The sequence below is a fragment of the Halichoerus grypus genome, chromosome 1 (genome assembly GCF_964656455.1).
Source record: "Halichoerus grypus chromosome 1, mHalGry1.hap1.1, whole genome shotgun sequence".
Lineage (NCBI taxonomy): Eukaryota > Metazoa > Chordata > Mammalia > Carnivora > Phocidae > Halichoerus > Halichoerus grypus.
This window is the reverse complement of record NC_135712.1, coordinates 162,371,807-162,399,611: the sequence shown is the minus strand read 5'-3', so window position 1 is coordinate 162,399,611 and position 27,805 is coordinate 162,371,807. Positions and strand designations below refer to the sequence as shown.

At 41.6% G+C, this 27,805-nt stretch overlaps 2 protein-coding genes across 5 annotated transcripts in view; one reads left to right on the top strand and one right to left on the bottom strand.

The window, feature by feature from the left end:
* Window positions 1-361: 361 nt before the first annotated feature.
* On the bottom strand, window positions 362-14,480 carry LSM3 (LSM3 homolog, U6 small nuclear RNA and mRNA degradation associated). 2 transcript variants are annotated; one of them, XM_078074687.1, is made up of 4 exons: window positions 14,359-14,480; window positions 12,838-12,948; window positions 10,075-10,170; window positions 362-473 (listed from the first exon to the last, which is right to left on the bottom strand). In XM_078074687.1, exons 1-4 carry the CDS (start codon window positions 14,377-14,379, stop codon window positions 393-395), a joined length of 309 nt encoding a protein of 102 aa, XP_077930813.1. In that variant the 5' UTR covers window positions 14,380-14,480; the 3' UTR covers window positions 362-392. The 2 variants fall into 2 exon arrangements, with proteins under 2 accessions (XP_077930813.1, XP_035929555.1); XM_036073662.2 differs by lacking the exon at window positions 362-473 and adding an exon at window positions 1,471-1,871.
* A 91-nt stretch (window positions 14,481-14,571) lies between these two features.
* XPC (XPC complex subunit, DNA damage recognition and repair factor) overlaps window positions 14,572-27,805 on the top strand; it is a 35,941-nt gene continuing 22,707 nt past the window's right edge. The window contains exons 1-3 of one of the 3 annotated variants that reach the window (XM_078074671.1): window positions 14,572-14,773; window positions 20,227-20,410; window positions 22,771-22,889. In XM_078074671.1, coding sequence (XP_077930797.1) covers window positions 14,671-14,773; window positions 20,227-20,410; window positions 22,771-22,889 — 406 coding nt within the window. In that variant the 5' untranslated portion in view covers window positions 14,572-14,670. The remainder of the gene's footprint in view (window positions 14,774-20,226; window positions 20,411-22,770; window positions 22,890-27,805) is intronic. The other 2 variants (XM_036073655.2, XM_036073656.2) reach the window with 2 other exon arrangements.

Below are 27,805 nucleotides of genomic sequence, written 5' to 3'. Positions count from 1 at the left end.
AGAACTGGAGGGTGTGGCAGAGCAAGAGGGCCAGATGCCAGTCATGTCATGGCTGCGGTGGGCATTAGGAGCAGTGTACTACCCAGAGCCAGGGTCTCCACAGCATGCCCACCACCACCCCCAAACCCCCAGGTTGGAGCCCAGCAGATTCACACCCTACCGCCCCGTGCTAGCTGTGGGACCACAGGCAAGCAACGTGAGCTCTTTAAGTTTCAGTGTCTTGTAACATTCTGCAGGAGAGTTGTTGTAAAGATTAAACAGGCATACACACACAGACTGCTTTTGCCTGGCGCACTGTGTTCAATACATACGGTAATCATCCTGGATCATCATCATCATCATCTAGGCAAGAGTTCTACTAGGAAAGGGTGATCCAAAGGATCGGCCACTTGCTACCACCAGAAGCACAGGTCCCATTTTTTTCCATATTGAACAGGCTGATGTAAACAGGTTACTTCCCGGACTACTGAAGCCTAAGGACAAAGTGTGGGGGTAAACAGAAGCGAAGGAAGGTTCTCTCCTATTCACGTAAGATAAAACCTCTGTCAGCTTGCCCACACTTGTCTCCCCCTTTTCCATTAACTTGCAGGGACAAGTACAATAAATAATGAAAATGAAACCTTTTTACACAATGTTTACCGAAAGTGTCTTTCCTGCACATGGCTTAAAATATTGTGCATATGTTAGCATATTGTGCTGGATAATGGATTAACAAACACACATTCAGCATATTTACAGGCAAGCCATTCACATACCAGATTTTCTACAGTTCAAAATGGTACAACCTACTCAGGAGAGGATGTCAGGTTCTAAGTCCTATATAAATAAAGTTTTAGAGACTGCAACCCATACATACACTTTCCTCTTTCCCTTTCAAGCATTAAGTGCTGACTGACTGAAGCTAGAAATAAAAAGAGCTTGGCTTTTTAGCTACTTTGTTTTATTGTGCCACTCAGGTATGTTGTTGTAGACCTGTCAGCATTAATGGTCTGTGATCCAAGAGTGGGAAAATGTTCTTTGAGTCATAAAATGGGCGAAAATGGTAGAGATGACCAAGCTGAACCACACAGGTATATTACCACTGGAGCCTGACCTCAGAGATAAATCGAAGTAGAAGTAACAGAAATCATGCTTTGTAGCTCATGGCCACATTTACAATGGCATGATACCACACACCCACCCACCCACTCAACCTGTTCTTTGGGTGCTCTTCTCTGTGCTCTTATGACATCCTATATGTGCGTTATTCTATCAGCACTAATCTCCCTGTCCTCCAATTGTTGGTTTAAAGAACTGCCTCCCCAGAAGACTCAAAGGAAGGACACATATTGGCAAAACTGTAGTTTTCAGTACTCCACTTGGTGCCTCAAAGCTAGCAGATGCACAGATAAATGTGTACAAATAAAGTCAATGTAAAATGTGTGCTTGCTTTAAAGAAGTCACAAGACAGGAGACCACATTAAAAAAATATATCAAAAAAGGAAACATCAAATTTAATTTAAAGGGAAAAAATCAGAAATTGAGAAAACAACAGAACAAATCAATTCCTGAAAAAAAGAGTTCTGCATCTTGGTGATCACATTTATTGAAAGGGTTGGGAAAAAATTAAAATGCCCTTTAGCTTAAGAATTTTTTAGTTATCCGCAAATCAACTCGTTTCAGGAGTGGAAGAATCCTTGGTCATTTCTTAATATCAAAATTTACGCAGGTTTCTCTTTTGAATGTCTTCTACATTTAAAGAGGCAATCATACAAAAGCTCCTATATTCCATACATGATAAATTCTTTGTTTCAGCCAACTCTTAATGGAGGGGCAACTAGTACAACACCATCTCCCCGGACAAAAAGCATTGGAATATTCCGTTTTGTTGACTGGAAGAGGAAAACAAAGACAGAACACATTTATACAGATACATAGTAGTAGTATATATTTTTTGAGAAAGAAACTTGAAAACAAAATAAAAAATAACATAGATTCATCATAACACATACTGATTTAAAAACCTGACCACTTACTTACCTTTGTAGCACAAAGAACCACTGTATTAACTGTTTACTTGTTTGTCCTTGACGTCAACAACTGGGGCAAAGACTGGAGCTATCTACCAAAATCCATTCTTCTCTTCCTGGCACATAGCTAGACTACATTACTAATGTTCCTCTGCAAACAGGTGCAGCCATGGGACTGGGTTTTAACCAATGGGAAGTAAACAAAAATAAGTGACTGACCCATTAACATTCTATGAATGCCCCTCTGTGGTCTTCCCGACGTAACTAGATGAGACTCAGATAATGAACTCTGGAAATGGCAGAACCATAAGAGAGAGAAAGCCTGGGTCCTTGAGTGAGTACCTGGAAGAAAGCTATCGTGCTGAACTCAAACTCCACTCAGGGCTGTTATGTGGGTGAGAAATAAAATTCTGCTGTGCTGAGCCATTAGCTGTTGCTTCCGTGTGCCCTGCACTCACATATGTAGAATGAATACCTTGGGGCAGTAGCCTACAGGTCGAGCCTTGGGCAGTAAGGAAACAGATATGGAATATCTGAAATCCTCCTATGCCTTAGAAAATGTAGGGTACAACTGTTACCTGCAATGACTTGGAAACTAGTCTAAGGGCCTCCCAAACCTATAGGTTCTAGGGGAAGAGGTTGGAAAAAGCCAAATGTTAGTTGCTGATGCACTCAGCAAGGCAGTATAAGAGATGAACCCAGGCAAGAATGAGCTGGTTTTCAAGCAAAGATTATAAGAAACAGGATTCACAGGGTTCAAAAAGCCAACTGTTTTTAGATCCCAAACTGTAGACAATAAACAGGAACAAAAGCTTTGAGGACTAAGCCCAGTTAAACCTTCTCAGTTAAACAAACTCAGCCCTGAGGCAAGGATCAGATTAAGGGTGCTGCTTTCCCACCCAAATTTACTTTAGCAAATGGCCGAAGGGTCAACATTAATTAGACGGAGAGGGAGAGGAACAGAGGGAAGAAACCAAAGAAATAAAGGCATCGACAGGCCATGTATAGGCAAGAACTCTGACTGAGGTTACTGGCCCATAGAATTTATTGGAAGTGAACAGATCAGACACAGGTGAAGTCCTAAGTTTTTAAAGAAATTGCATTCAAAGAAACTATTTCAGTCTTCCACCATAAGCAAGAACTTGGTTGTGAAAACTCTGCAGCCCCCATTTAGGGTGGCCAGATTTAGCAAATAAAAATATAGATTGCTCAATTAAATTTGAATTCTAGATAAAAAAGAATTTCTTGGTGTAAGTATGTCCCAAATATCACATAGGACACACTTAACCTAAAAGACATTACTTCTACTACCAGGACAGGAACATTTCACACATCCCCAGGGGATTCTGCTGTTTCCATTCCAAAGGGAGGTTTTTTTTGGCGATTTTCCTGTCCCAAAAGGAAACAGAGGATGTGGGAGGGGCAATGGTAATTAATTCATCCTTTTTAAGTCCTAGGAATCTATATCACAAGTGACCACATGTAGATCTGACAGAGTGAACTGCCTCTCTGCCAGGCAGAAAATATTAGTAATAGCTGTTGTAGAGAGCAAGATGGAGTCACTCATGTCACGCAGGGGCCTGCGTCAAGCAATGACACGAGCAGCTAAGTGGACTGCAGCTACCAGATTATTGCTGAGACCAGCACCAGCTGACGACACCCCAGGACTGACAACAAGCAGAAGCGGAGGAGGTCTGCAGGGGCCCGAGACTGATTAAATCCCTTTAAAACGGGAGGATTTTTGCAGCAAACTGTCAGACTCCTCAGACATGGACCCCTCTGTCTGACCACTTCAAAAAGGTAGCTGCGGCTGAAGGCTCTCTGCCTGACTGATCTCCACACAGAACTGAGATCCTTCACTGAACATCAGAAGCAGCAAGTGCCGAGAGCTGACCCGGACCAGACCGAGGCCTTATCTCCCCTGTGTGTCCACAGACTGACCTGGCGTTCGATTCGTTCACTTCCTGCCCTCTGTGTTATCTTGTTCGTCGTGTGGATTGTCTTATGTTCTGTTTTGTGTGCCATGTAAGAAGCCAAGTTAATCACGGGGTGAAATGTCATTGAGTTTGGAATCCTGAACCTGCTTTATAATGATGTTAACCTTGCTTTGTGACTGAATAATCTGACATTGTGGAGAGACACAACTTGTGTGTCTTCAGTGTGCGCCTTTATAGTGTGCTCATGATGGCTATGTTTTCATAACTTTTTTTAAAATGTAAAAACTATGTTTTATGAGCTTCTTAGGTACTGGAACTAACATAAAATAACCCCTCACACTAAAATTCAAGTAATACTTGTAAGTTTAGTATACAAAACTCAAGTACACTTACTTGTCACTGTAACCGAAAGAGTGATCTGACTCTTCCATATAACACTCTCTCAGGGCAGTGGCTCTCAAATTATAATGTGAATAAAGAATCACCTCTTTAATAGCTCCTAAGATGGTTTCCTAGGCTCCAGGCCCAGAGTCTCATTTAGTAGGTCAGGTTGTGGCCCATGAGTCTGTATTTCAAACACGGTCAAGGGTGATGCCAATGCTCCCTGCTTTAAGGAACATACTCTGAGAATCGCTCTCCAAGAAACAAGCGTCATATGACTGCTGTCTATTATGAAGCAGTACTTCCTTCTGGTTTCCTTCGAGCTGCAAAAGGTGCATCTCGTTCAAGGACAGCAAGTTTAGGGAAAGAGTCTGTGCTCATCAAAATAATTGATACATTTTACTCAAATTCCTTACTCGGTGGTCATATTTCTGAACTAAAAAGTTCCTTCTCTTCCTATGGAATCCACTTCATCTGCAATGATTCTCCATTAAGTCAATGATAGTATTCTGGAGATTCAGTGAACAGAAATGAACATGGCAGCATTTTCCAAGGCAAAGTAGCTTCTACAATTGCCCTTAATGATCCCCATGCTTCCTGGTGTTCACACCCTTGTGAAATCCCCTCCCTTTGAGTGTGGGTGAAACTTATGCCTTGCTTCTAACCAAAAGAATGCTGCAAAGGTAATGGGATATCACCATCATGATTAGGTTACATAAGAAAGTGACTTCCATCTTGCTAGCCAACTCTCTTGTTAGGTTTGATGAAGCAAGCTGCCAAGTAGTGGAGACCCATGTGGCAGGAACTGAGGCTTTCAGTTCAACAACCCTCAAGAAAATGAATCCTGCCAACAACCATGTAAGTGAGATCGGAAGCAGATTCTTCCACGGCTGAGCTTCAGATGAGACTCCAGCCCTTGTGTAGCCTCATCAAAGACTCTGAAGCAGAAGACCTAGCTAAGCTGTGTCTGGATACCTGACCTACAGAAATGGTGAGGTAATAAATGTATGTGCTTTTAAGCGTTTAAGTTTTGGGGTAATTTGCTATGTAGCCATATGTATTCTTAAGGAGAAAGTACTGTGGGGGCGCCTGAGTGGCTCAGTCGGTTAGGCGTCTGCCTTTGGCTCAGGTCATGATCCCGGGGTCCTGGGATCGAGTCCCACATCGGGCTCCCTGCTCTGCGGGAAGCCTGCTTCTCCCTCTCCCACTCCCCCTGCTTGTGTTCCCTCTCTCACTGTGTCTCTCTCTATCAAAAAAATAAATAAAATCTTTAAAAAAAAAAAAAAAGAAAAAAGTACTGTGGTTATATAAATTTGGGAAATACTGCATACTATACACTTTTTTGGAGATAGTAATGTCAATTTGCTTTAACCTAGGCCTATTTTACTGAGCTGTTAGAATTATATATGATGTATATAAATGGATAGCATAGCACTTGACATCAGCAGGCACAAAGGTTAGTTCTCGAACCCCTCCCGTTTCCACTTGTTTACTATTAGAGTAAGTTTATGTTATGATAGAATACTTTTCCGTATCCAGTGTTATCTCTCTGAAGCTATTTTGCCTAATTGCTCACATTCAAGGCACCCACAATTTTTCTGTATAGTGGGCACTTTCTAAATTAGATTTTAAAGCCCACAACAGCAGGGACCGAGCATGGTCTGCCAGATCCTAGAGATTTATAGACTAGGCAGTCTACCCATGTTAGCTCAGCTACTGCTGAGATCTCCAGAAGAACTAGTGCTATCCTGCTACCTTCAAGATTTCACTGTCCATCAATTCCACCATCAACTACTTTGAGCCCAAGGCCCTAATACATAGAACTGAACCCACCAGGCTTTGATCCAGTTAGGCTGGCGCTGGAAATCCTTACCATATCTCTTCCTAGCTGAACTTGGGTTTCCCGGGCTAGAAAGGGGGAAATACCACCACTGGCCTCACTGTTACTGGATTAAGTGTAATAAAACCTATAAATCTTTGGCCCACAGCAGTTATTCAACATGTATTAGTTTCCTTTCCCCCCTTTCTCTATTCTCTTCCTGGATATTTTCTCTCTACTTTTATCTCTTTTTTTGTTCTTCGACTTATTATTTTTTGACTTTACTGTGGTGTGAAAGCAAAAAGCATTCACAAGTAACTGTACTTCAAAATTTGAATTTTGTTCTTTTCCTGGGCTTAGTAATACGCAGTACAACACTCTCCCGTGATGCTGGGCAGTGGCAGCAGCCGCAGCTCGCAGTCAGCCATGTGATCAAGAGGTTCAACAACCAATACACTTAAAACCATTCTGTTTTTTACTTTCAGTACCTTATTCAATAAACTACATGGATTATGCAACACTTTATTATAAAATAGGCTTTGTGGTAGATGATTTTGGGCAACTGTACGCTAATGTTAAGTGTTCTGAGACGTTTAAGGTAGGCTAGGCTAAGCTACGATGTTTGGTAGGTGTATTAAATGTATTTTCAACTTATAGTGGGTTTCTAAGGCTGTAACCCTACTGTAAGTAAAGGAAAATCTATACTTTGTTATCTCTACTTCCTCCCCTCCCCCATATTCCTCTAACAACCTGCATATATACTCATCACCCATAGCTAACATGGCACTATGGGGAACAGAATGAATAATGTCCTGGGCTCTGCTATCAAATAGCTCACATGATGAAAAGGGATATAGAAATGAAGAGTCAGTAAGATCAATGTCAGCTGACAGTGCCAAAGGTTGGAAGATCCAGTCAAAGGAGGAGATGACCAAAGGAAGAAAGAAGGTCCAGATGGTCAGAGAAAGTGTCACTGAGGAGTTAGGACTGAGGCAGTTCTTGAAACAGGCTGTGCAGGAAAAGAGACAAGGGCAACATTTCAGTTAGGGGATACATTATGGGAAAGACATAGAAGCAGGACAACAGAGGGCACACTCTGAAGATAGTGAGTGGACCAACGTGGCCAGAGGAGTCATCAGAGAGGAGACTAGAAAGTTTCAATCACACTGTGGAGGGTCTTAACCTAGCCTGAACTTGTGCTTTGCTCTACAGGCCATAGAAAGCTTTAAATGTCTCTAAGCATGACTGTAACAAATGAAAGCATTATTTGAGGACAATTACTTTGGCAGTCAGTTGTGCATGGGCTGAAATGGAGGTGGACATAAAGGAAAGTGCCTGAGCTAGAGTCATGGCAATAGGAAAGAAAATGACACTTTAAATCAGTGTGAAGGAAGAATCAACTGAATTACTTATTGATCACTGTGACTGAAAAAGAGAAGTCCAAGAAAATTCTGCAATTTATGGTCTAAATAACAGAAAATCATGAACAGAAATAGGGAATAGAAAATGACCTTTTTTTTTTTTTTTTTAAGATTATTTATTTATTTGACAGAGAGAGAGACAGGGAGAGAGGGAACACAAGCAGGGGGAGTGGGAGAGGGAGAAGAGGCTTCCCGCAGAGCAGGGAACCTGATGCAGGGCTCCATCCCAGGACCCTGGGATCATGACCTGAGCCAAAGGCGGACGCTTAACGACTAAGCCACCCAGGCACCCTGAGAATGACCTTGTTTTGAAGGTGAAGAACACCAGCAATTTAGCTTTAGATGCACTGAGTTCAAGATAACATCCAAAGTAAAAATATTTTCAATTAGAATACTGGATATGAAAGAGTGAAGCTCAGAAAAGGAAAGAAACTGGAGACACAGATTTATCCACAATCATAATGGCCACCAATCACCACATGCCAAAGCTTTACACACACCGAATTTAGTGCATCTTGTTATAATCCTGGGAGGCAGGCACAGTTGTCATTTTACAGAAGCCCCCAAGGCTTAGGAAGTTTCTATAACTTGCCCAAGGTCATGAAACTAATCACCAGCAGCAAAAATTTGAGCCTAGATCTGTGAAGAGCTCAAGCTTTGGTGCTGTACTGATTACTGGTATGGACTCATGGCTTATCACATATGATAGTGACTAAATGACATGTCTGAGGGAAAAAAAAAAAATGTAGATCAAAATTTTAAAGCCCATGTTCACAGGGAGAAAGAAAGAAAATTTGCAAAGGAGTCAGCAGTGGTTGAAGACAGAAGGAAAGCCAGGATAAAGCAGAACTACAAAAACCAACAAAGGCTAACAGTTGAACACTTACTATGTGCCTGTCGCTAATCTAAAGGCTTTTCATGTAACCTCTCAATGAATCCTCAATAGCTGTATAAAGTGGGTCCTATTACCGACCCCATTTTATAGACAAGGACACTTTTCACAGACAGATTGGGTAGTGTGATACAATTAAATAGCTGGTACGCAAGGGAGTCAAGATTTAAATCCAGTCCTACCATCTGAGTCTACATTTTAAACCACTATGCTCTAGGAGAGTCAGAGACTGGCTTCCCAATACTTAGAAGACTTAACTGTGATGTTCTCTTTTTATATTTAACAATGAAATATGCCAAGATTCAGAAGATCTGCATAACTCCACAAACTAATATTTTCCAAATGACCAGTGCCTGATGTTACAGAATCCTGCATTGTAAAAGATCCACTGAAAGGACAAAGGTAGACCGATGAATTTGCATAGAGTAAGAGTATGAAAAGTACACCGATAATGGTCTCAGATGCCACACTGCAACTAACCTTTTTTTTTTTTTTTTTTTTAAAGATTTTATTTGTTGGCGCCTGGGTGGCTCAGTCGTTATGCATCTGCCTTCGGCTCAGGTCATGATCTCAGGGTCCTGGGATCGAGCCCTGCATTGGGCTCCCTGCTCCACAGGAAGTCTACTTCTCTCTCTCCCACTCCCCCTGCTTGTGTTCCTACTCTCACTCTCTGTGTCAAATAAATAAATAAAATCTTAAAAAAAAAAAAAAGGTTTTATTTGTTTGTCAGAGAGAGAGAGCACAAGCAGGGGGCGTTGCAGGCAGAGGGAGAAGCAGGATCCCCACTGAGCAAGGAGCCCGACGCGGGACTCGATCCCAATCCCAGGACCCTGGGATCATAACCTGAGCCGAAGGCAGACGCTTAACCAACTGAGCCACCCAGGCGTCCCACAACTAACCTTTAAGAAACTACCACTTGTTGAGTTTTAACATAGCATCAAAGGCAAATATCCACAAAAAATACTCCTCCTTTTTCTAACTACCTCTCTGTGAGGCTGTATTTTCTTCAACTATAACATATCATGACAGATTAAATGCAGAGAAAGATGTGAGAATCTAGATGTTATCAATTAAGCCAGGCATTAAAGAAATTTGCAAAAAGGTAAAACAAAGATGCTTCTCACCATTTTGTTTTAGTAGTTATTGTTAATAAGAATGTTACTTACATTAACATGTAATAGGCTTACTATTACTTTTAAGGAGTATTTTTAGAATTTCTCAGTTTTAGTTTTTATTATTGACAGCTCAGATCCACATCAAACATAAGAACACTGTCCAGCATTACTCATATATTAGCACATATAGGCATCTTACACTCACGTGTATCCGAATACTGGCAACCCTATGAGGTAAGTGGTAGTATTCCTGCTTAAGAATGAGGAAATTAAATCTGCCAAGTTAATTCCCTGGCCCAAGGTACCCCAGATAGGACATGGCCACACCAGGACTGGAAACCAGGTCTGTCTGACCCCAAAGCTTTTGCTTTTGATTGCTATACTTTACTGAGTCCAATTAGGTATCAAATCATGACAGGCTTCCTGTAAGTAGTGAGAAGCTGTTGGATACTAAGAACAATTGACATTTTAAAAGTGAGGAACAGAACTGCATGACTTACTTTATATATCTCTTCGTATGTTTCCTCATCAATTTCTATAGTAGTCACAGTTTCTTCCACATCTCCCAATATCATATTTAAATGCTGATCGTAAGCCTAAAGTGGAAAGGTGAGGGACCAAAAAATTTAACAATCAAATTAAGAAACAATGAACAGGTCTTCTGCACAATACTTATACCACAAACTTTTATACGGAAGTAAAATATAATTCTGCTAGTAATACACTGTTTCTTCACAAATTATTTCCAGTGATAATTTAATTGACCTGATAAAAATGCAAAGCTGTTTATATTGGCCCAAAATGAGTTTACTCAAAATAATCTGAAATTATTTTTTTTTAAAGTGTCCACCCTACTGGTCATCCACGGCAGTCACATCATTTATAATATTTAATTCTGAAAAAAAAGCAAATCCATCACTTCTCAGTAGACTTCTTTCAATTCCCTCTGTAACAGAATGACAAGAAAGAGGCAGTAAAGGAAATAAAATTCTTTAACTGCTAAGATGATGGTACTGTGGTCTCCCAAAGGCATAAGACACTGCCCTTCAACCCTCCCTTGTCCTACACTAAACACCACCATGTAAAGTAAGTAGCGCAACACCCTGCCCACTTAAAACCTAGCCAAAATAAACTGTGTTTGGCACTTGTGGGCTCAATCAATAAATGTTGCAATTCTGATATTCAGGGATGTCCTCAATCCAAACTCCAAAGCTCATATATTTTACTAAAAGGTGAAACTCCAGGGGCCTTGTTCAGAACCCACTTAGGCTTACTTCTAACAGTGTTAAATGGTTTACCAGCTCACATCAAAATAAAAGTAGCCCATCAGCCATGTGGGGAACTGGTAGCAAAGCACACTAACAAGAGCAAAAATCTATACATGAGGGCCAGAAAACAAACACACAGAAGGCTGGGGGCCATTGAGTATAGAGGCAATCAAGTTTAGCAGGGAACTGAAGAAGCCTCCGAGAGCTTAGACAACATATCCTGGGGTGTCTGTCGACATGCCACTGGCCCACATGATTAAGCAATTCTATTTTTCTTGGCAAAGTTGTCACTACCATTTCCTGGGGTTCCTCTTCTCGTAAAGTTAGCTGCGTATTAAGACTACTGTCTCCCTAGGTCCCTACTTCCTTTCCAAATACAGGAGGTTCTTTACCTTTAGGTTTTATGGAAGGTGGAATCAGCGTACTTAAGAGTAGGGCTGCAGTCAGACTGCCTAGGTTCATATTCTGGCCCTCCCTTTACTGGCTGTGTCACCTTAAGCAGGTAACTTCACCTTCCTGAGCCTGAGCTTCTTCAAATGCAAAACAGGACTATGAGTATCTACCCTCATAGGATTATTATAAAGGTTAAATGAGGTATTACATACAAAACACGTATTTATTTATTTATTTATTTATTTATTTTTTAATTATTTGAAAGAGAGAGAGCGCAGGAGGAGGAGCAGAAGGAGAGGGACAAGCAGACTCTGTGCTGGGTGTGGAGCCTGAGGTGGGGCTCAATCCCACGACCCTGAGATCATGACCTGAGACAAAATCAAGAGTTGGATGCTTAACTGACTGAGCCACTCAGATGCCCCCATACAAAATACTTATAGTAAAAGCACTTGGCATGTAATTAATGCTCAATAAATATTAGCTATTTTAAATCACTTTAAGGTAGAATGGCAGTAATAAAAACAATATACTCAAGAAAACAACAAGTTGTCAAGAAAAGGCAAAACATTCAGTGGAATAAATTATGAATTATATTCATAATTGTAAATTATGAATTATATTCATAATTATGAATTATGAATAAATAGGATCATTTGAAAGACCAGTCCTATAGAAATATTTGCAGACATACACAAAAAAATATGTACAAAGATACATACTACAGCATTATTTATAATAGTAAGAAATAGAAAACAATCTTAAAAACCACTATTACCATATACAAAATTCTATACAGCCATTAAAAATAAAGGAGACTTATACATACTCATGATCAATAATTTTCAAGAAAGATTAAGGAAAAAGGTGCTCAAAAAGATGTATAGTAAGATCCATTTTTATTTAGAGGTGGTGTATACAGTGCAAATATATGCATGTGATCACATATATGTATATGTGTGGAAATATATAGAAAAGATCTGAAAGATGACAGACCCATTTTTAAGTGGTTAGCAAAAGAAAAAATGGGATTTCACCTTTTACTCTATGTACTTCTGGGCTATTTAATTTTTCTCACAAGAAAAAAATTTATGTACATCAGTAACTGAAAGAACACTGAAATAAGAATGGAGAGTAAATGCTATTTACAAATAAACAGAAGGGAAAAAATGAGAATGTTCTTTAATAAACACATCATTTTTGTTAGGAGAAAACATGTTAAAAATATGAACAGGGGCGCCTGGGTGGCTCAGTCATTAAGTGTCTGCCTTCAGCTCAGGTCATGATCCCAGGGTCCTGGGATCGAGCCCCACATCGGGCTCCCTGCTCAGCGGGAAGCCTGCTTCTCCCTCTCCCACTCCCCCTGTTTGTGTTCCTGCTCTCGCTATCTCTCTCTCTGTCAAATAAATAAATAAAATCTCTTAAAAAATATGAATAAAAGGTAGTTGTCTTTGGCTTGTACAAATACGAGTGACCTACCTTTCTCTTATCTACATTCAAAATACTCCTCTACATTGGACAGTGTTTATATTTCAAAGGAGTAGGGTTAGGAAGGGATGACAAGGAAATAATCTGATTTCAAGGTAATTTAATAAATTTACTTACATGTAATCTGCCTCGAAGCTCTCTGTCATTTCTCATTTTCACATAAATTCGCTCATCCAGGCTGAGCCTGATGAGATCCAGGGGCTCTTCTACAGTGTTGGTAGTTTGTTGCTGATAAAAGAAACAGGCTTAGTAATATAGTACTAGAGAGTGCAGTGTTCAAATCATTGCTATACTGTGTGACTGTGGGCAAGTTACTTAACCCCTCTATGCCTCAGTCTCCGAACCTGTAAAATGTGAGTAATAATAGTGCCTACCTAATACTGTTGTTATGAGGCTTAAATGACATTATGAAGGCTTAGAACAGAGTCTGGATCATAGTAAGTGCTATATACATTAAGGCTGAAACATACATATACAGGAAGGAGTTATACAGCAAAATAATCATGACTGTACTTTGTTTCCTCAAAATCCAAACTGCCTGACCCAATTTCAGTTATAGGAAGTCACTCTCTGAGCCTTTAACCTTATCTCAAATATCATTTAGTGATTTGAAAAACATTAATGATTACCGCACACTAATCAGAATGCTAAGGAAAGATGAAAGTTTGAAGGAAGATTATGGGTTCAGTTTGGGTCAGGTTGAGTTTAGGGTATCAACTGGCCAGCAAGATGAATATATAGAATGTTGGTTGAAGGCACTAGCTTTGAAGTCAGGCAGTATGGGTTCAACTCCTGAATCTGATACTTATGAATTCACACCTGTATTATTAATTAATTTATGAGACAGCACGTGCTGTCACATACAGAGGGGCAGAGGGAGAGACAGGATCTTAAGCAGGCTCCATGCCCAGTGCAGAGCCCCATGTGCGGCTTGATCTCACCACCCTGAACCGAAATCATGAGTCAGAGGCTTAACCGACTGAGCCACCCAGGCACCCTGTGATACTTATGAATTCAGATTAAAAATCATGCCATCTCTAATTATCAGCTTCCCTGTTTGTAAAATGAGGAAGCCCTATCTTCTCTTCATGATTCTTTTGAGTATTAGATGAGCTAATATATTAAATCAACATATTTAATGTATTTAAAATAGTACCTGGCAATCTGAGAGTACTTAGAAATGGTTCTTGTTATTACCAATTAAAGAACTGTGACAGATCAGGGCTAAGATGACTTTGAGTCATCCAAACGCAAGGGACGGTTGAAGCCAGGAGTTGTTAAGATTATTCAAGGAGAGCTTCTTCAGTGAGTACATTAGGCTAGTGTAGGTATATGACCGAATGTTACAAGCTCTACAGCCTTAAAAAGCTAGATGGGAGGGGGGGGGAGCCAAACCTGACCTGAACTGGTCCCCATCCCCAGTTAAACAGGTGTTTGTTAAGAACCAGCTAACTACTAGATTAGGATAGAGAGGTCAGTCCCTGCCCTCAAGCAGTTCATTCTAGTGGGGAGAGGCATATTAACAAATACACAGTAATTCTATAACATACACACCACAGAGCCCTAGTGCTCCTTTAGCGGGGCCAGGACTGGTAGTGGAGAGGCCGCTTTGGAGCGAGCCCCTCAAAACTCACTCACCTGATCCACGTCGTCCGCCATGTTTCAAACCCTGCGCCCTTTCCCGCCTCTCGCGAGAGTACGCGAGCCCCTCACTATTATCTCAGGAAATGCGAAAATGCCATGCGCCGGAAGGAGAAAGAAATCCGCTACGCGCCGTCTTGCTTCGTACGGTTTGTATTGGTCATTTGAGGCTGGGGCGGAGCTTCATGGGCGTAGACTAGGTCTGTAAGGAAGGGCGTGGCCGTGCCTGGCCCCGCTTGGGGCGGAGCCGGCGCTCAGCTTCCCGCGGTGTTGGTGCGTCACTCTCGAAGGGAGTCTTGCCTGGGCAATATGGTTCGGAAGCGCGCGGCCGGTAGGAAGCCGCAGGGACGCGAACCGTGCGGCCGGAAGGCCAAGGGCGAGAGCATGGCCGGGCGTGAGGAGAAGGAGGCGGGTGAGAGCGAGACCTAGCCGGGCTTAGGGGGAGATGCTGGAAGAGGGCAGGAGGCAAGGTGTGGGGAGCGGGGAGGCCGGACTCCTGGAGGTGGGGGGCAGAGGCTGCCCCGTGCCCATCTGCCCGGAGGAGACGACGTTACGACTGCAGGGGGAGGCAGGCGGTTGTGTCGCTGGTCTGGTCCTTATCGACGTCGCTGTGCTTTAATCCTCGCGAGGAGTGATGCGCCCGGGGCTATTCCCCTGGAGCCCTACCTGCCCATTGGCTCTCCCGCGTAGCCTCTTTCCTGCTCCCTGTTGCCCACAGGATACAGTCCAGCCTCCTGCAGATGCACAGGGCTGACTAGGGAAAAAGGCATGGCAAGTTATTTTGTCGCCCCAGAAGACGGATGGATCAGAGTGCTGTAGTGTGCGGCCCCCCAGAATAATATCTTCAGTTAAATCTCACCCCAGAGTTCCAGAGTCGATCCAACCTGCCTTCTCCACCTGGATATCAAATAGGTTTTTTAAATATTTGTCAAGGGCAAAGCAAAACTCTTGATTTTCCCCTTTAAACCTGTCCCTTCCCCCACCTTTTCCCATTCAATAAATGATCCCTTCACCCACTTGTTAAAGTAAAGCCCTCCTTTTCCTTACACGTACACATGTAATCCGTCTGTATCTCAAATCTCTTCACCTGTCTTTATTTCCATGGTCACAATCCCTGCCTAAAGCCATCGTCACTTTTCAGTTGAACGGTTACAGATGCCTCTTTACTGATCTCCCTACTTCCCTTTATCCCCCTGCAATGGTTTTCCCACCCAGCAGCCCAAGTGATTAAAAAAAAAAAAAAAAAAAAATCGGATCATGCCATGTTCCTACTTCAAACCTGGGGCTTCCGATTCATTGCTCTTGGCCTAAAATCCAAATTCTTTACCATGGCTTGCAAGACCTTACATGATTTGGGTGCTGCTACTTCTCTTGTTGTCTCCTATGACTCTTTTCTTTGCCAGATACCCTCCTTAGTGGTTTCCTTTCCATCCCTCAAACATGCCATGTTATTTCTCACCTTGAGCCTTTGCCTTTGATGTTCCTTCCTCCATGGCTCTAGGGTGGCAGATTTCTTCTGTTCTTGAGAATTCACACCGCTTTGAGTGCTTTATCTAAGGTGATCTTCCCCAGGTACTCCTTATCACAGGCCCTCACAGCCTTTGTCATATAATGTAATGATCTTGTTAATTTATTTGCTTCTTTTTTGATCGCCTGTCTTACCACAATTTAACTTTATGAAAACATGTTTTATTTTTTGCTGTGTCCCATATTGTTCTCTCCTTCCCTGCATTTATTAAGTGCTCAATAAATATCTTAAATAATTGCATAATGCATGCTGTAGAAGGGATTTTTGAGGTTCCTAAAATAATCTGGATAGATAGGTAACCAGCAGGGGCTCCTATGACGCTAGATTCAATAATCCTGTGATTCTTTACGTAAGTTCGTCATCCATTAGTAAATAGGCAAGTGGAAGTCATTTTTAAACTTAGAAAGTGATTTACCTCACAGTTAATGCTACGAGTTCCATTTTATTCATTTACTCATTCAGATAACATTTTTGGAGTACCTAATATGTGCTGTGCACAAGCTAGTTGACATGGGAGATAGAGATTACTTGGAGAAGCTTAGAGTGCTGTAGTGTTGACATTTATAAAAAATAGTCAAGAAAGAGTGTGATATCTTGGAAGAAGGTAGCAGGCTTTGTGGCTTCTGAAGGAATAATCAAGTTTGACTGGAGAGATTGGGAAATGCTCTCTGAAGGAGTTATGTTAGATCTGCGACTTTGAGAATGGGTAACATTTCAGCAAATGGCTGTGAAAAGGGTTTTTATTCCAGTCAGAGGGAATGTATTCTGAATATGTGGCAATTCAGAAATTAAAAGTTGTGATCTGATGGAAATTCCACCTTCCTGGGTACCATTCCTTCCAGCTGAACACTATCTGGACACCAAGTTGGTGCAGCTCCAACACTTAGTAGTTGTTTATATGCACTTGCGTAAATTATTTTGGACAGTTTAGCCTCTCTGAAGCTCTTCTCTGAACCTCATCTCTGAAACATAATACTGTCTTTCAGGGTGGTTGTGAGTTTTCAATGAGATAGACGCTCCTGCCATGGTCCGTGTCAGGTAATCAGATGGGCTAGCTTCTATCAGTTCAGCTTAGGTGTAGGCAAGGATGCACCCAAGCTTCACTGAAACTCAGCCAGAGGAGCTACCAGTAAGTTCCCAAGGCAGCTTCCAGGAAGAGTTACAATCTCTGCTGTGTTTGGGTGGAGGAAAAATCTGGTTGTGGTTTGGGCTACAGTTGACACTGACTTGATGACCTTCAGTGTAGTTTCTAACAGCACCTCAGTGCATGCCAAAGAAAGTGACACTTGGCTGCATTCAACATTTAGGGTCAAAGAAAACAGTCTTTCACATTATTTCCTTGTTTCTATTAGGGCATCTCTAATTTCTTCATGTTTCTTCTCTGTGTTAATGCTTTCATTGATGTGAATCATTAATTCCTTCAACAAACATTTACTGAGCACCTGCTATATCTAAGGACTATTCTAGGAACTGAAATTCTAGTAGTGAACAGGACCGGCAAGGTCCCTGCTCTCATGATGCTTACAATCCCTGGGGAGGGGTTGGTAGGGCAGACAATAAAAAGTTAAATAAATTCACACGATGATGAGAGTTATGAAAAGAGTAAAAGAGGTAGTAAAACTGACATGGTGGGGAAGAAGCAGCTAAGAGTCGGTGGTCAAGGGAGGCCTTTTTGAGGAGGTGATATTTTGAACCAATTACTGAGTGTCCCAAAGGAGCTATTCAAAGGAAGTTCTCAGGGAAGAGTTCTAGGCAGAGGAATCAATAAGTTTAAAGACTTAGGAGGAAATGAAATGAGCTTGGCGGGCTGGCTGGACATAGTGAGGGGCAAATAGGAATTGAGGTGGGAAAGGTGGTCAGGACCCTTAGTTTGGAGACCCAGTTAAGGAGTTTGTATTCTAAGTGCTATGAGATGCCACTGGCAGTTTTAAGCAGGTATTCTAAAATCTCAGTAGAAGGCCAATCAGAACAAAGTGATAATTCCTGCCTTTCTGAAATTACCACATTGAGCTCAAGGAGACTGGGTAGGTAGTTCTAGATCTTGGAGAGTCCTAGGAAATAGCCTCTGGATTCTCTGGGACCCAAAAAAATGTAAAGAATTTTTAAAAAAGTAAGTATTACAACTATCCAGAAATAATGGTATATTTCCTTCTAGTCTGTTTTTCTAAGTAGTGGAAACCTTATAGTAAAAACAATTTTGCATGGTTAACATTTTATCATAGGTCATTTTACTTTGTCTTAAAAGATGACTGATTTATATTCCAATGTATGTACATAATGATATGTCATGGTTAGGCATTCATATTTTAAAAATCTGGGGGTATTACGGTAGTCCCTCTCCTTATCCGCAGGGATGTATGTTCCAAGACCTCCCCTCCAGTGGATGCCTGAAACACGGATAGTACTGAACCCTATATATGCTGTTTTTTTCTATATGTACATGCCTATGATAAAGTTTTATTGACAAATTAGGCACAGTAAGAGATTAACAATAGCTAATAATAAAATAGAACAGTTAAAACAGTGTACTGTAGTAGAAGTTACGTGAATGTGGTCTCTTTTGCTCAAAATATCTTACTGTGCTGTACTCAGCCTTCGAATTCTTACGGTGATGTGAGATGATAAAATGCCTAGTGATGGGGTGAATGAGGCATTGTGACGTAGCCTTAGGTTACTATTGACCTACAGGAGATTGTCAAAAGGAGGATCATCTGCTTCCACACTGGTTGATCCCCGGTAACTGAAACCACAGCTAAGGGAGGATGACTGTATGAAAATAATACTATGGAAATTTTTTTGATTCACAGTTTTTTGTTTCCATTCTTGCTCCGTTCTTGCCCCCCTTTTAACTCCTCTAACTCTTTTCAAAGCAAAAAAATTTACACAGTTGTGCTTTTTAACCAACCAAATAAGTTTGGTGAGGAAGAAATGGTGCCTTTGAAGTATCCTCCCACCTAGTTCAGTAAAAATGAAGTGTTTCACATCTTTGTTTCACATCTGTTCATAGAGGGCTAAAAAGCGTGAAAAGATCCAGAAATCCTGATTTCAAGGACATGCTAATCAAACTGTCAAGTCATAAACCTTTAAGCAGCTTCTGGCCTTGGAATAAGAAGTATCTCCAGATTCTAAAGAATTTTGAAATTGTGTTTCTGTTAAAATGTTTAAAACATTAGAATGCATAAATTCCTTTTATAAAACATTCTAAAGAAACTGAACTGAATCAGTGATTTTATCTAGTGTTAGAACAAATGCCCCTCTACTATGAGAAATTTATTAAAATTATGATTTTATTTAGATCAAAAGGGAGAGCTTTTCCCCCATGCAAGAGTATATTCTTGGGGAATGTAAGTATCTATCTGTAGAGTCAGTAGGACAAACCATAAATGAAAGGAATCAATGTGATGGTAGGTTAATATTGCTGCTGCTTTTGGAACCTCAAAAAAGGCTAAAGTATTTTTGTTTTCCAAAATTAACTGAAGCAGAGTCATGCAAAGGCAAAGGAAGATGCTTTATTTCAGATTCAGAATTATTTTTATGAATATATTTGCAAAATAGAAGATATTGTCCCCTGCCATGTTATTTATTCTTTATTGAAAATTGATTTATTAATATGTTAAGAAACAGACCATACCTTTAGATACCCTAATTTAACTAAAGCCAGCAGCCTGTGCATTTTTAAATTTTCCCTTTAACAAAAACCAACAATTATTTTTAAGGAAATAAAGGTATTTTTTAAATTATTACTGTCTTTTTCCAACCCTAAACTTGCTGAGATGGTTGGTATATGAATATACTTTAGGCTTAGATTGGAAAGGTTTCATGAAGTATGTTTTGAGCAGGGGTTTGGTTTTGAAAGATAGCAGAAACATGGATTAGTAATAGTAAAGTTGTGATAAAACTTGGACATGTTTATGAACTCAAAATGTTTCACTTAATAGTGGGTTACTCCTAAAATAACTAGTCTTGGCAGGTAATAAATAAGCAAGGTATTACTTAGCAGATTAATGTATTTTTCCTTCCTGGCTATTAGCTGAAATTTGAGATTTGGAAGCCAGATTTTATTGGATTCATGTGGCAGTCCGTGTTACCCCACGAGGGAGTGGAATAAAACCCTGATAAAGGAAGCCAGTTTTTACTGGGAGTGCAGGGTGTAAACTGGGCTGGAGGCAGGAGGAGGCTGGAGGCTGCTTGTGGAACAAACCAGGGACGGTGCCCCGGTGATGAAGATGGGGTCTGGAGGGAGGTGACAGAAGGGGGCTTTTCATCACTTGCCCGTGAAAGCACACCACCTCCGCCTTTCCTGTGTCCCTTACCTCGTGTTCTGTGTGGTCATCTAGATGTCTTGGAAGACAAGAAACCTCTAAAGAGGAGCCTTCTCTCCAAAGTCTCACAAGGCAAGAGGAAGAGAGGCTGTAGTGATCCTGGGGGTCCAGCCAAAAAGAAAGTGGCCCAGGTGACTGTCAAATCTGAAAACCCCAAGGTCATGAAGGATGAAGCCCTCAGCGATGGGGAGGAGTTCAGGTGAGATGGCTGAAAAGCTTCCAGCCACGTCTTGATTCTGCCCTCCGGGAACTGTGAGTCTCTTTTAGCTCATCTCTGGGATCTGTGCAAAAGATGGGATCTTTAAACTCCTCCAGCTGGAGCTCAGACCGCTAGTAAGATTCTTCTTAGCAATTACAGTAGGCCCTTGACCAACCAGGTTTGAACTGCATGGGTCCACTTCTACATGGAGTTTTTTTGATAAGTACAGTAAGCACTGTAAATGTGGTTTTTCTTGCGATTATTTAAAAAATAACGTCCTTTTCTCTAGCTTACTTTATTGGAAGGATGCGGTATGTAATACATATAACATACAAAATATGTGTTAATCAACTGCAAGTTATTGGTAAGGCTTCCAGTTAACAGTAGCCTAGTAGTAGTTAGTCGTTTTCGGGGAGTCGAAAGTTCTGTGCGGAGTTCTGTGAGCGGTTGGTGCCCCAACCACGCATTATTCAAGGGCCAGCTGTATATAGTTTGCCTCCCAGACTTCTCAGATGACGAGAGCTGGCAGAAAGGGATTTATCTGTGGTTACATAGCTGGACGGTGGCAAAAACCAAATGACACTTAGGCCTTCGGACTCCTGGTCCAGTGCTCCTTCTACTGCACAACGATAACTACATACCTAAGATATTGGCCTGCCATTCCAGCTTTCTCTTGTACTGCTCTCCTCAAGTTCACTCTGCTCCCGCCCAGCTGGACTTCTTGTCATTCACTCGCCACGTGCTCAGACTTTGCTACTTCTGAATCGTGCTCGTTCTTCCTTCTACCTGGAATGCTTTCTTCCACCTTGAAGATGTGGATCAGAATCCATCCACTCGACAGTCTTCATTGGTTTCTTCCCCTTTCTCCCCCTCTGATTTCTTGCACTTATTTGTGCCCAGGCCACGTACTCCTGCTTACTACCCTGCAAGCTCTCCAAGGCCTGGAACCATGCCTGGTTCGTTCTTGTAGGCCCTGTGGCATCTAGGGCGGGGCCTTTTGTTTGGCAGAAACCGAGCCAGGATTTTTGCAGTTGAATGAACATGCATAGTAATACGTTGGTGAACAATGACTGCAAGCCTAGTGAACACTTGACTGTCCACTTGCCAGGAAAGTTGTGGGGAGGGGAGGAAGAGGAAGAACAGAGAGGTAGTAGGTCCTTCAGAAACCACTCTTCCGTCCTAGTGCTGGCTTTCCCAGCAGCCTGCAGTCCTGGCCGAGGAAGGCAGCCTGGGGAAGGGCCAGCAGTAGACAGGAGCCATGAGAAAGCATGGGAATTTTGTACTCAAGGTCATCTCTTCTTTTCCCTTAGACTTTTCCTGTGAATGCATGCCTCTGAGCTTCCTGCATCCCGGTTGCCTCTCCCCACTAGTTGAATTCTTTCTCCAGAGAAATCCACATACACATAGACCAGGATGCTGCCGGTTAAAGCTCTGGGCCCCCCTTTCCCTCTCCGCTAAGAGTTGACTGCCGTCAAATCCGTAGCGCATGGACATTCCCGCTACGTTTATTCTAAGGAGAAATTTTTGTTACTGTGGTGTTGAAAGTGGTTGCAAAGAGAATGCGTGTATTTTTAGAGCTGAAGACTGAGGCTCGCTTATTTTAAATGTCTGAGCTCAGATCTTAGATGATGTTCTTACTTGATACCACACGTCAGACCTTACAAAAGCTAAAAGTAACTGTGCTCTAAACACGTTTTATGTATGAAATTACGAAAATGGATTACATATTAGCAACCATTGCATCTTCAGCCAATATTCAGCTAGCTGCTTATCTGTGTAGTTATCTACTTAACCAGGTAGCTATCCATACTTTTGTTGTTATTTGTGACATACCTGTGTATGGACACATCCCCACATACCTTGAGGTTAGAATTCTACCAGCTTCCATCTCCTTACATCGTAGAGGTGGGGAGAAACAGTCATCTGAGTTGGCTCATGGTATGATCGGCAAACGTGAATTCCCGCTTCTTCAATGTGGTGTCCACCTGTGCATATATAATACACATCACAGCTTTTACTTCTGGAACTTGCATTGTTGTTGTGGTTCCTTCTAACTTTTCCTGTACCACTTCCAGGCACGGCTGTGTTTTCCCTCACACAGCTCTAGGCTGTAAGTCCATTGCATTCTTTCTGTTTGACAGCACATCTAGTATTAGACTGATGATCAGAGCACGTCTTGAGGAGCCCTTGAGACCCACAGTGATGGAGGGAATGAGGTTCAGAGCTCACCCGTTATCTTTAAATAATTGCAACAGGTTCACAATAAATAGAAGAAAGAGTCCTTAGGATTCCATTTAGCTTAAATGTAGCATGAGGAGGTGTGAGCCTTCTTCACCTTCCCTCCTGTGATCTTTACACAGGGACTTCGCCAGTGCCCGCAAGAAGGCACACCCCCCACAGAGAGAGGCTGCTGTGGACAAAGGCAGCTGTGAAGGGGACAATGAGGAAGAAAGCGAAGATGATTGGGAAGAGGTCGAAGGTAAAACATCATTGCTGTGTGATCCCGTTTTTCCATTTGAGTCTGCTTGGAGTCATGTCATTTAGTTGCAATTCCGTTGTTTCCTTTTAAAACTAAATAGGACCAAATAAGGTTACAGTAGGGACTTGCTTTTGATGCAAGGAAGAATTCATGACCAGGTTACCAAAGAAGGCTGTATATTCTCTTCCTCTTGTGGCTGTCAGTGGAGTAGATTGTGAAATAGAGAGGCAGCATCATCTTGTAGAAAGCGCATGGGCTTCGAGAGTAGTGAGATCTGGGTTCAGAGCTCAGCCTTGCCACTTGTATAGCTGTGTGAACAAGTAAATCCACCCGTCAGAGTGGAGTTTTTTCACCGATAACAGTAAGCATTGAATGCTCACCGTGAGCTGTTCACAGGCTAGGCTGCAGGATTGTAGTGAAGGAAGAAAGGTTTGCAAATGTAATGGCCCTAAAGCATCATATGCTCACAATAAATGGCAGCTAATGTTATCATCCCTGACTCCTGTCTAGCCTAACTTTATCCCAGCTTTTGATTTTGAAAATAATTTTTGAAAACCTACAAAAAGATTGAAAATGTAGTACATTGGAAATGTAGTACATAGACTCTTCACTTAGATTCAGTAACTGACATTTGCCATAGTGAATGTATCTTTCTCTCTGTAAATATGTATTGTGGAACCATTTGAAAGTGAGTCGCAGACATCCTGGCACTTCACTTGTAAATACTTCATGCGTTTCCTGAGACTAAGGCATTCTCCTGCATGATAAAATATTTTCACACTTAAGAAAATGAAAAGCCGGGGGCGGAGCAAGATGGCAGAGGAGTGGGAGATCTGGATTTCATCTGGTCTCAGGAATTCAGCTGGATAGGGATCAAACCATTCTGAACACCTACAAACTCAACAGGAGATCGAAGAAAAGAATAGCAACAACTCTCTGAACAGAAAAGCGACCACTTTCTGGAAGGTAGGACGTGCGGAGAAGTGAATCCGAGGCGATATTCGGGAGGATAGATGGCGGGGGCGGGGGCCTCCGCCGGCCGCTTCCGGCAAGTGATAGAGCCGCGGAGCACAAAATCGGAACTTTTAGAAGTCTGCTCTGCTGAGGGACATCACTCTGGTAGCTAAGCGGAGGGTAGAACCCTCACAGGACAGTGTGGTCTCAGGACCCTCGGGGTCACAGAAAGACCGGGGGTGCCTGAGTGCGGCAGAGCTCCCAGGTATTGGAGCGGGGAAGCCGGCTGCAGAGATGGAGCCGAGGCGCGGGCTCTCAGCTCGGGGTTGCCATAAACCATGATCCGCGGCACAGTCGGGCCACTGCTCCTCCAGCAGGGACCCAACAAGCGGCAGATCCGGGGACACTCCCCTTCTTCCTCGGGGAGGAGCGGGAGCGCACCGCAGGGATCTGCTGGGTTTTGAGACTCCACACGGGGTCGGGTGCCAGAGATAGAAATGCTCGGTCACAGGCCAGGTGAGCACGGAGTGCGGCCGGAGACCGGGGACACGGGAGTGACTGACTGCTTTTCTCTGGGGGCGCACTGAGGAGCGGGGCCCCGAGTTCTCAGCTCCTCCGGGTGGAGATTGGGAGGCCGCCATTTTTACTCTCCGCCTCCAAAGCTGAAGGGAAAGCTTGCAGGGAACAAAAGCTCCCGAGAGCAAACCCGAGCAGATTACTTAGTCCTGACCGGGCAAGGGCGGGGCAATTCCGCCTCCGGCACAGACATTTGGGAACCACGGCAACAGGCCCCTCCCCCAGAAGATCAGCGAGAACAGCCAGCCAAGACCAAGTTTACCCATCAATGAGAACGGCAGAACTCCAGCGCTAGGGGAATACTGCACATAGAATTCATGGCTTTTTTACCATGATTCTTTAGTCTTTCAAAGTTAATTTTTTTTTAACTGCCTTTTTTTTTTTTTTGAATTTTTCTTTTTCCCTTTTTCAATCAACATCTTATCAATCCCTTTTTTAAAAAACATTTTTATTTTTCATTTTTAGAGTCATATTCTATCCCTTCATAGTAGTTACCCTTATTTTTGGCATATATATATATAAGTTGTTCTCACTTTAAAATTTTGAGATAGGTTCTTCTAACAGATCAAAATATACCCTAAATCTCTAGTGTATGGTTTTATTCTTCTCTCCTGCCTGATCATATTCTCTCCCTTTTTTTTTTTTAAATCCTCTGCTTTCTTTTTTCAAACAACTTATCAATTCCTTTTATAAAATTTTTTATAATTTTCATCTTTACAGTCATATTCTATCCCTTCATCATATCAACCCTTATTTTTGTACATATATAAGTTTTTCTTTCCTTAAAATTTTGGGGGACACTTTCTTCTAACAGAGCAAAATACACCCCAAATCTAGTGTGTTGCACTGATCTATGCACCAGCCTGATCATATTTGATCATATTCTGTTTTTGTTTGTTTTTATCTTTTTCTTTTTTTTTTTTTTTCTTTTTTCTTTCTTTCCCTTTCTTTTCCCCCGGCTTCAGGTCTTTTCTGATTTGTTTAGAGTATATTTTCTGGGGACGTTGTTACCCTGTTAGCATTTTGTTCTCTCATTAATCTGTTCTCCTCTGGACAAAATGACAAGACGGAAAAAATCACCTCAACAAAAAACGAGGTAGTACCGACTGCCTACTCAATACGGACATTAGTACGATGTCGGATCTAGAGTTCAGAATCATGACTTTAAAGATACTAGCTGGGCTTGAGAAAAACGTGGAAGTTATTATAGAAACCCTTTCTGGAGAAATAAAAGAACTAAAATCTAACCAAGTCGAAATCAAAAAGGCTATTAATGAGGTACAATAAAAAATGGGGTGCTAACTGCTAGGATAAATGAGGCAGAAGAGAGAATCAGTGAGATAGAAGACCAAATGATGGAAAATAAAGAAGCTGAGAAAGAGATAAACAACTACTGGATCACGAGGGCAGAATTCGATAGATAAGTGATACCATAAGACAAAACAACATTAGAATAATTGGGATCCCAGAAGAAGAAGAAAGAGAGAGAGGGGCAGAAGGTATATTGGAGCAAATTATAGCAGAGAACTTCCCTAATTTGGGGGAGGAAACAGGCATCAAAATCCAGGAAGCACAGAGAACCCCTCTCAAAATCAATAAAAACAGGTCAACACCCTGACATCTAATAGTAAAACTTACGAGTCTCAGAGACAAAGAGAAAATCCTGAAAGCAGCTCGGGAGAAGAGATATGTAACCTACAATGATAGAAACATTAGATTGGCAACAGACCTATCCACAGAGAACTGGCAGGCCAGAAAGGACTGGCATGATGAATTCAGAGCACTAAACGAGAAAAATATGCAGCCAAGAATACTATATCCAGCTAGACTGTCATTGAAAATAGAAGGAGAGATAAAAAGCTTCCAGGACAAACAAAAACTAAAGGAATTTGCAAACACGAAACCAGCCCTACAAGAAATATTGAAAGGGGTCCTCTAAGCAAAGAGAGAGCCTAAAAGCAACATAGACCAGAAAGGAACACAGACAATATAGTGTAACAGTCACCTTACAGGCAATACAATGGCACTAAATTCCTATCTTTCAATAGTTACCCTGAATGTAAATGGGCTAAATGCCCCAATCAAAAGACACAGGCTATCAGATTGGATTAAAAAGCAAGACCCATCGATATGCTGTCTGCAAGAGACTCATTTTAGACCCAAAGACACCTCCAGATTGAAAATGAGGGGGTGGAAAACCATCTACCATGCTAATGGACATTAAAAGAAAGCTGGGGTGGCAATCCTTATATCAGACAAATTAGATTTTAAACCAAAGACTGTAATAAGAGATGAGGAAGGACACTATATCCTACTTAAAAGGTCTATCCAACAAGACAATCTAACAATTGTAAATATCTATGCCCCTAACATGGGAGCAGCCAATTATATAAGGCAATTCATAACAAAAGCAAAGAAACACATTGACAACAATACAATAATAGTGGGGGACTTTAACACCCCCCTCACTGAAATGGACAGATCATCTAAGCAAAAGATCAACAAGGAAATAAAGACTTTAAATGACACACTGGACCAAATGGACTTCACAGACATATTCAGAACATTCCATCCCAAAGCAGCGGAATACACATTCTTCTCTAGTGCCCATGGAACATTCTCCAGAATCGATCACATCCTAGGTCATAAATCAGGTCTCAACCGGTACCAAAAGATTGGGATCATTCCCTGCCCATTTTCAGACCAGAACTCAATCAGAAGAGGAAAGTCAGAAAGAACTCAAATACATGAAGGCTAAAGAGCATCCTACTAAAGAATGAATGGGTCAACCAGGAAATTAAAGAAGAATTTAAAAAATTCATGGAAACCAATGAAAATGAAAACACAACTGTTCAAAATCTTTGGGATGCAGCAAAGGCAGTCCTAAGAGGCAAGTATATAGCAATACAAGCCTTTCTCAAGAAACAAGAAAGGTCTCAAGTACACAACCTAACCCTACACCTAAAGGAGCTGGAGAAAGAACAGCAAATAAAGCTTAAATCCAGCAGGAGAAGAGAAATAATAAAGATCAGAGCAGAAATCAATGAAATAGAAACCAAAAGAACAGTAGAACAGATCAACGAAACTAAGAGCTGGTTCTTTGAAAGAATTAACAAGATTGATAAACCCCTGGCCAGACTTATCAAAAAGAGAAGAGAAATGACCCAAATCAACAAAATCAGGAATGAAAGAGGAGAGATCACAACCAACACCAAAGAAATACAAACAATTATAAGAACATATTATGAGCAACTCTATGCCAGCAAATTAGATAACCTGGAAGAAATGGATGCATTCCTAGAGATGTATCAACTACCAAAACTGAACTAGAAAACCTGAACAGACCTATACCCACTAAGGAAATTGAAGCAGTCATCAAAAATCTC

Coding starts and splice junctions, on each gene's coding strand:
- LSM3 (XM_078074687.1), bottom strand. CDS start 14,379: ATGGCGGACGACGTGGATCAG. Junction 12,949..14,358: donor TGGCGGACGACGTGGATCAG/GTGAGTGAGTTT, acceptor TTCTTTTATCAG/CAACAAACTACCAACACTGT. Junction 474..10,074: donor CATACGAAGAGATATATAAA/GTAAGTCATGCA, acceptor CTTTGTCCTTAG/GCTTCAGTAGTCCGGGAAGT.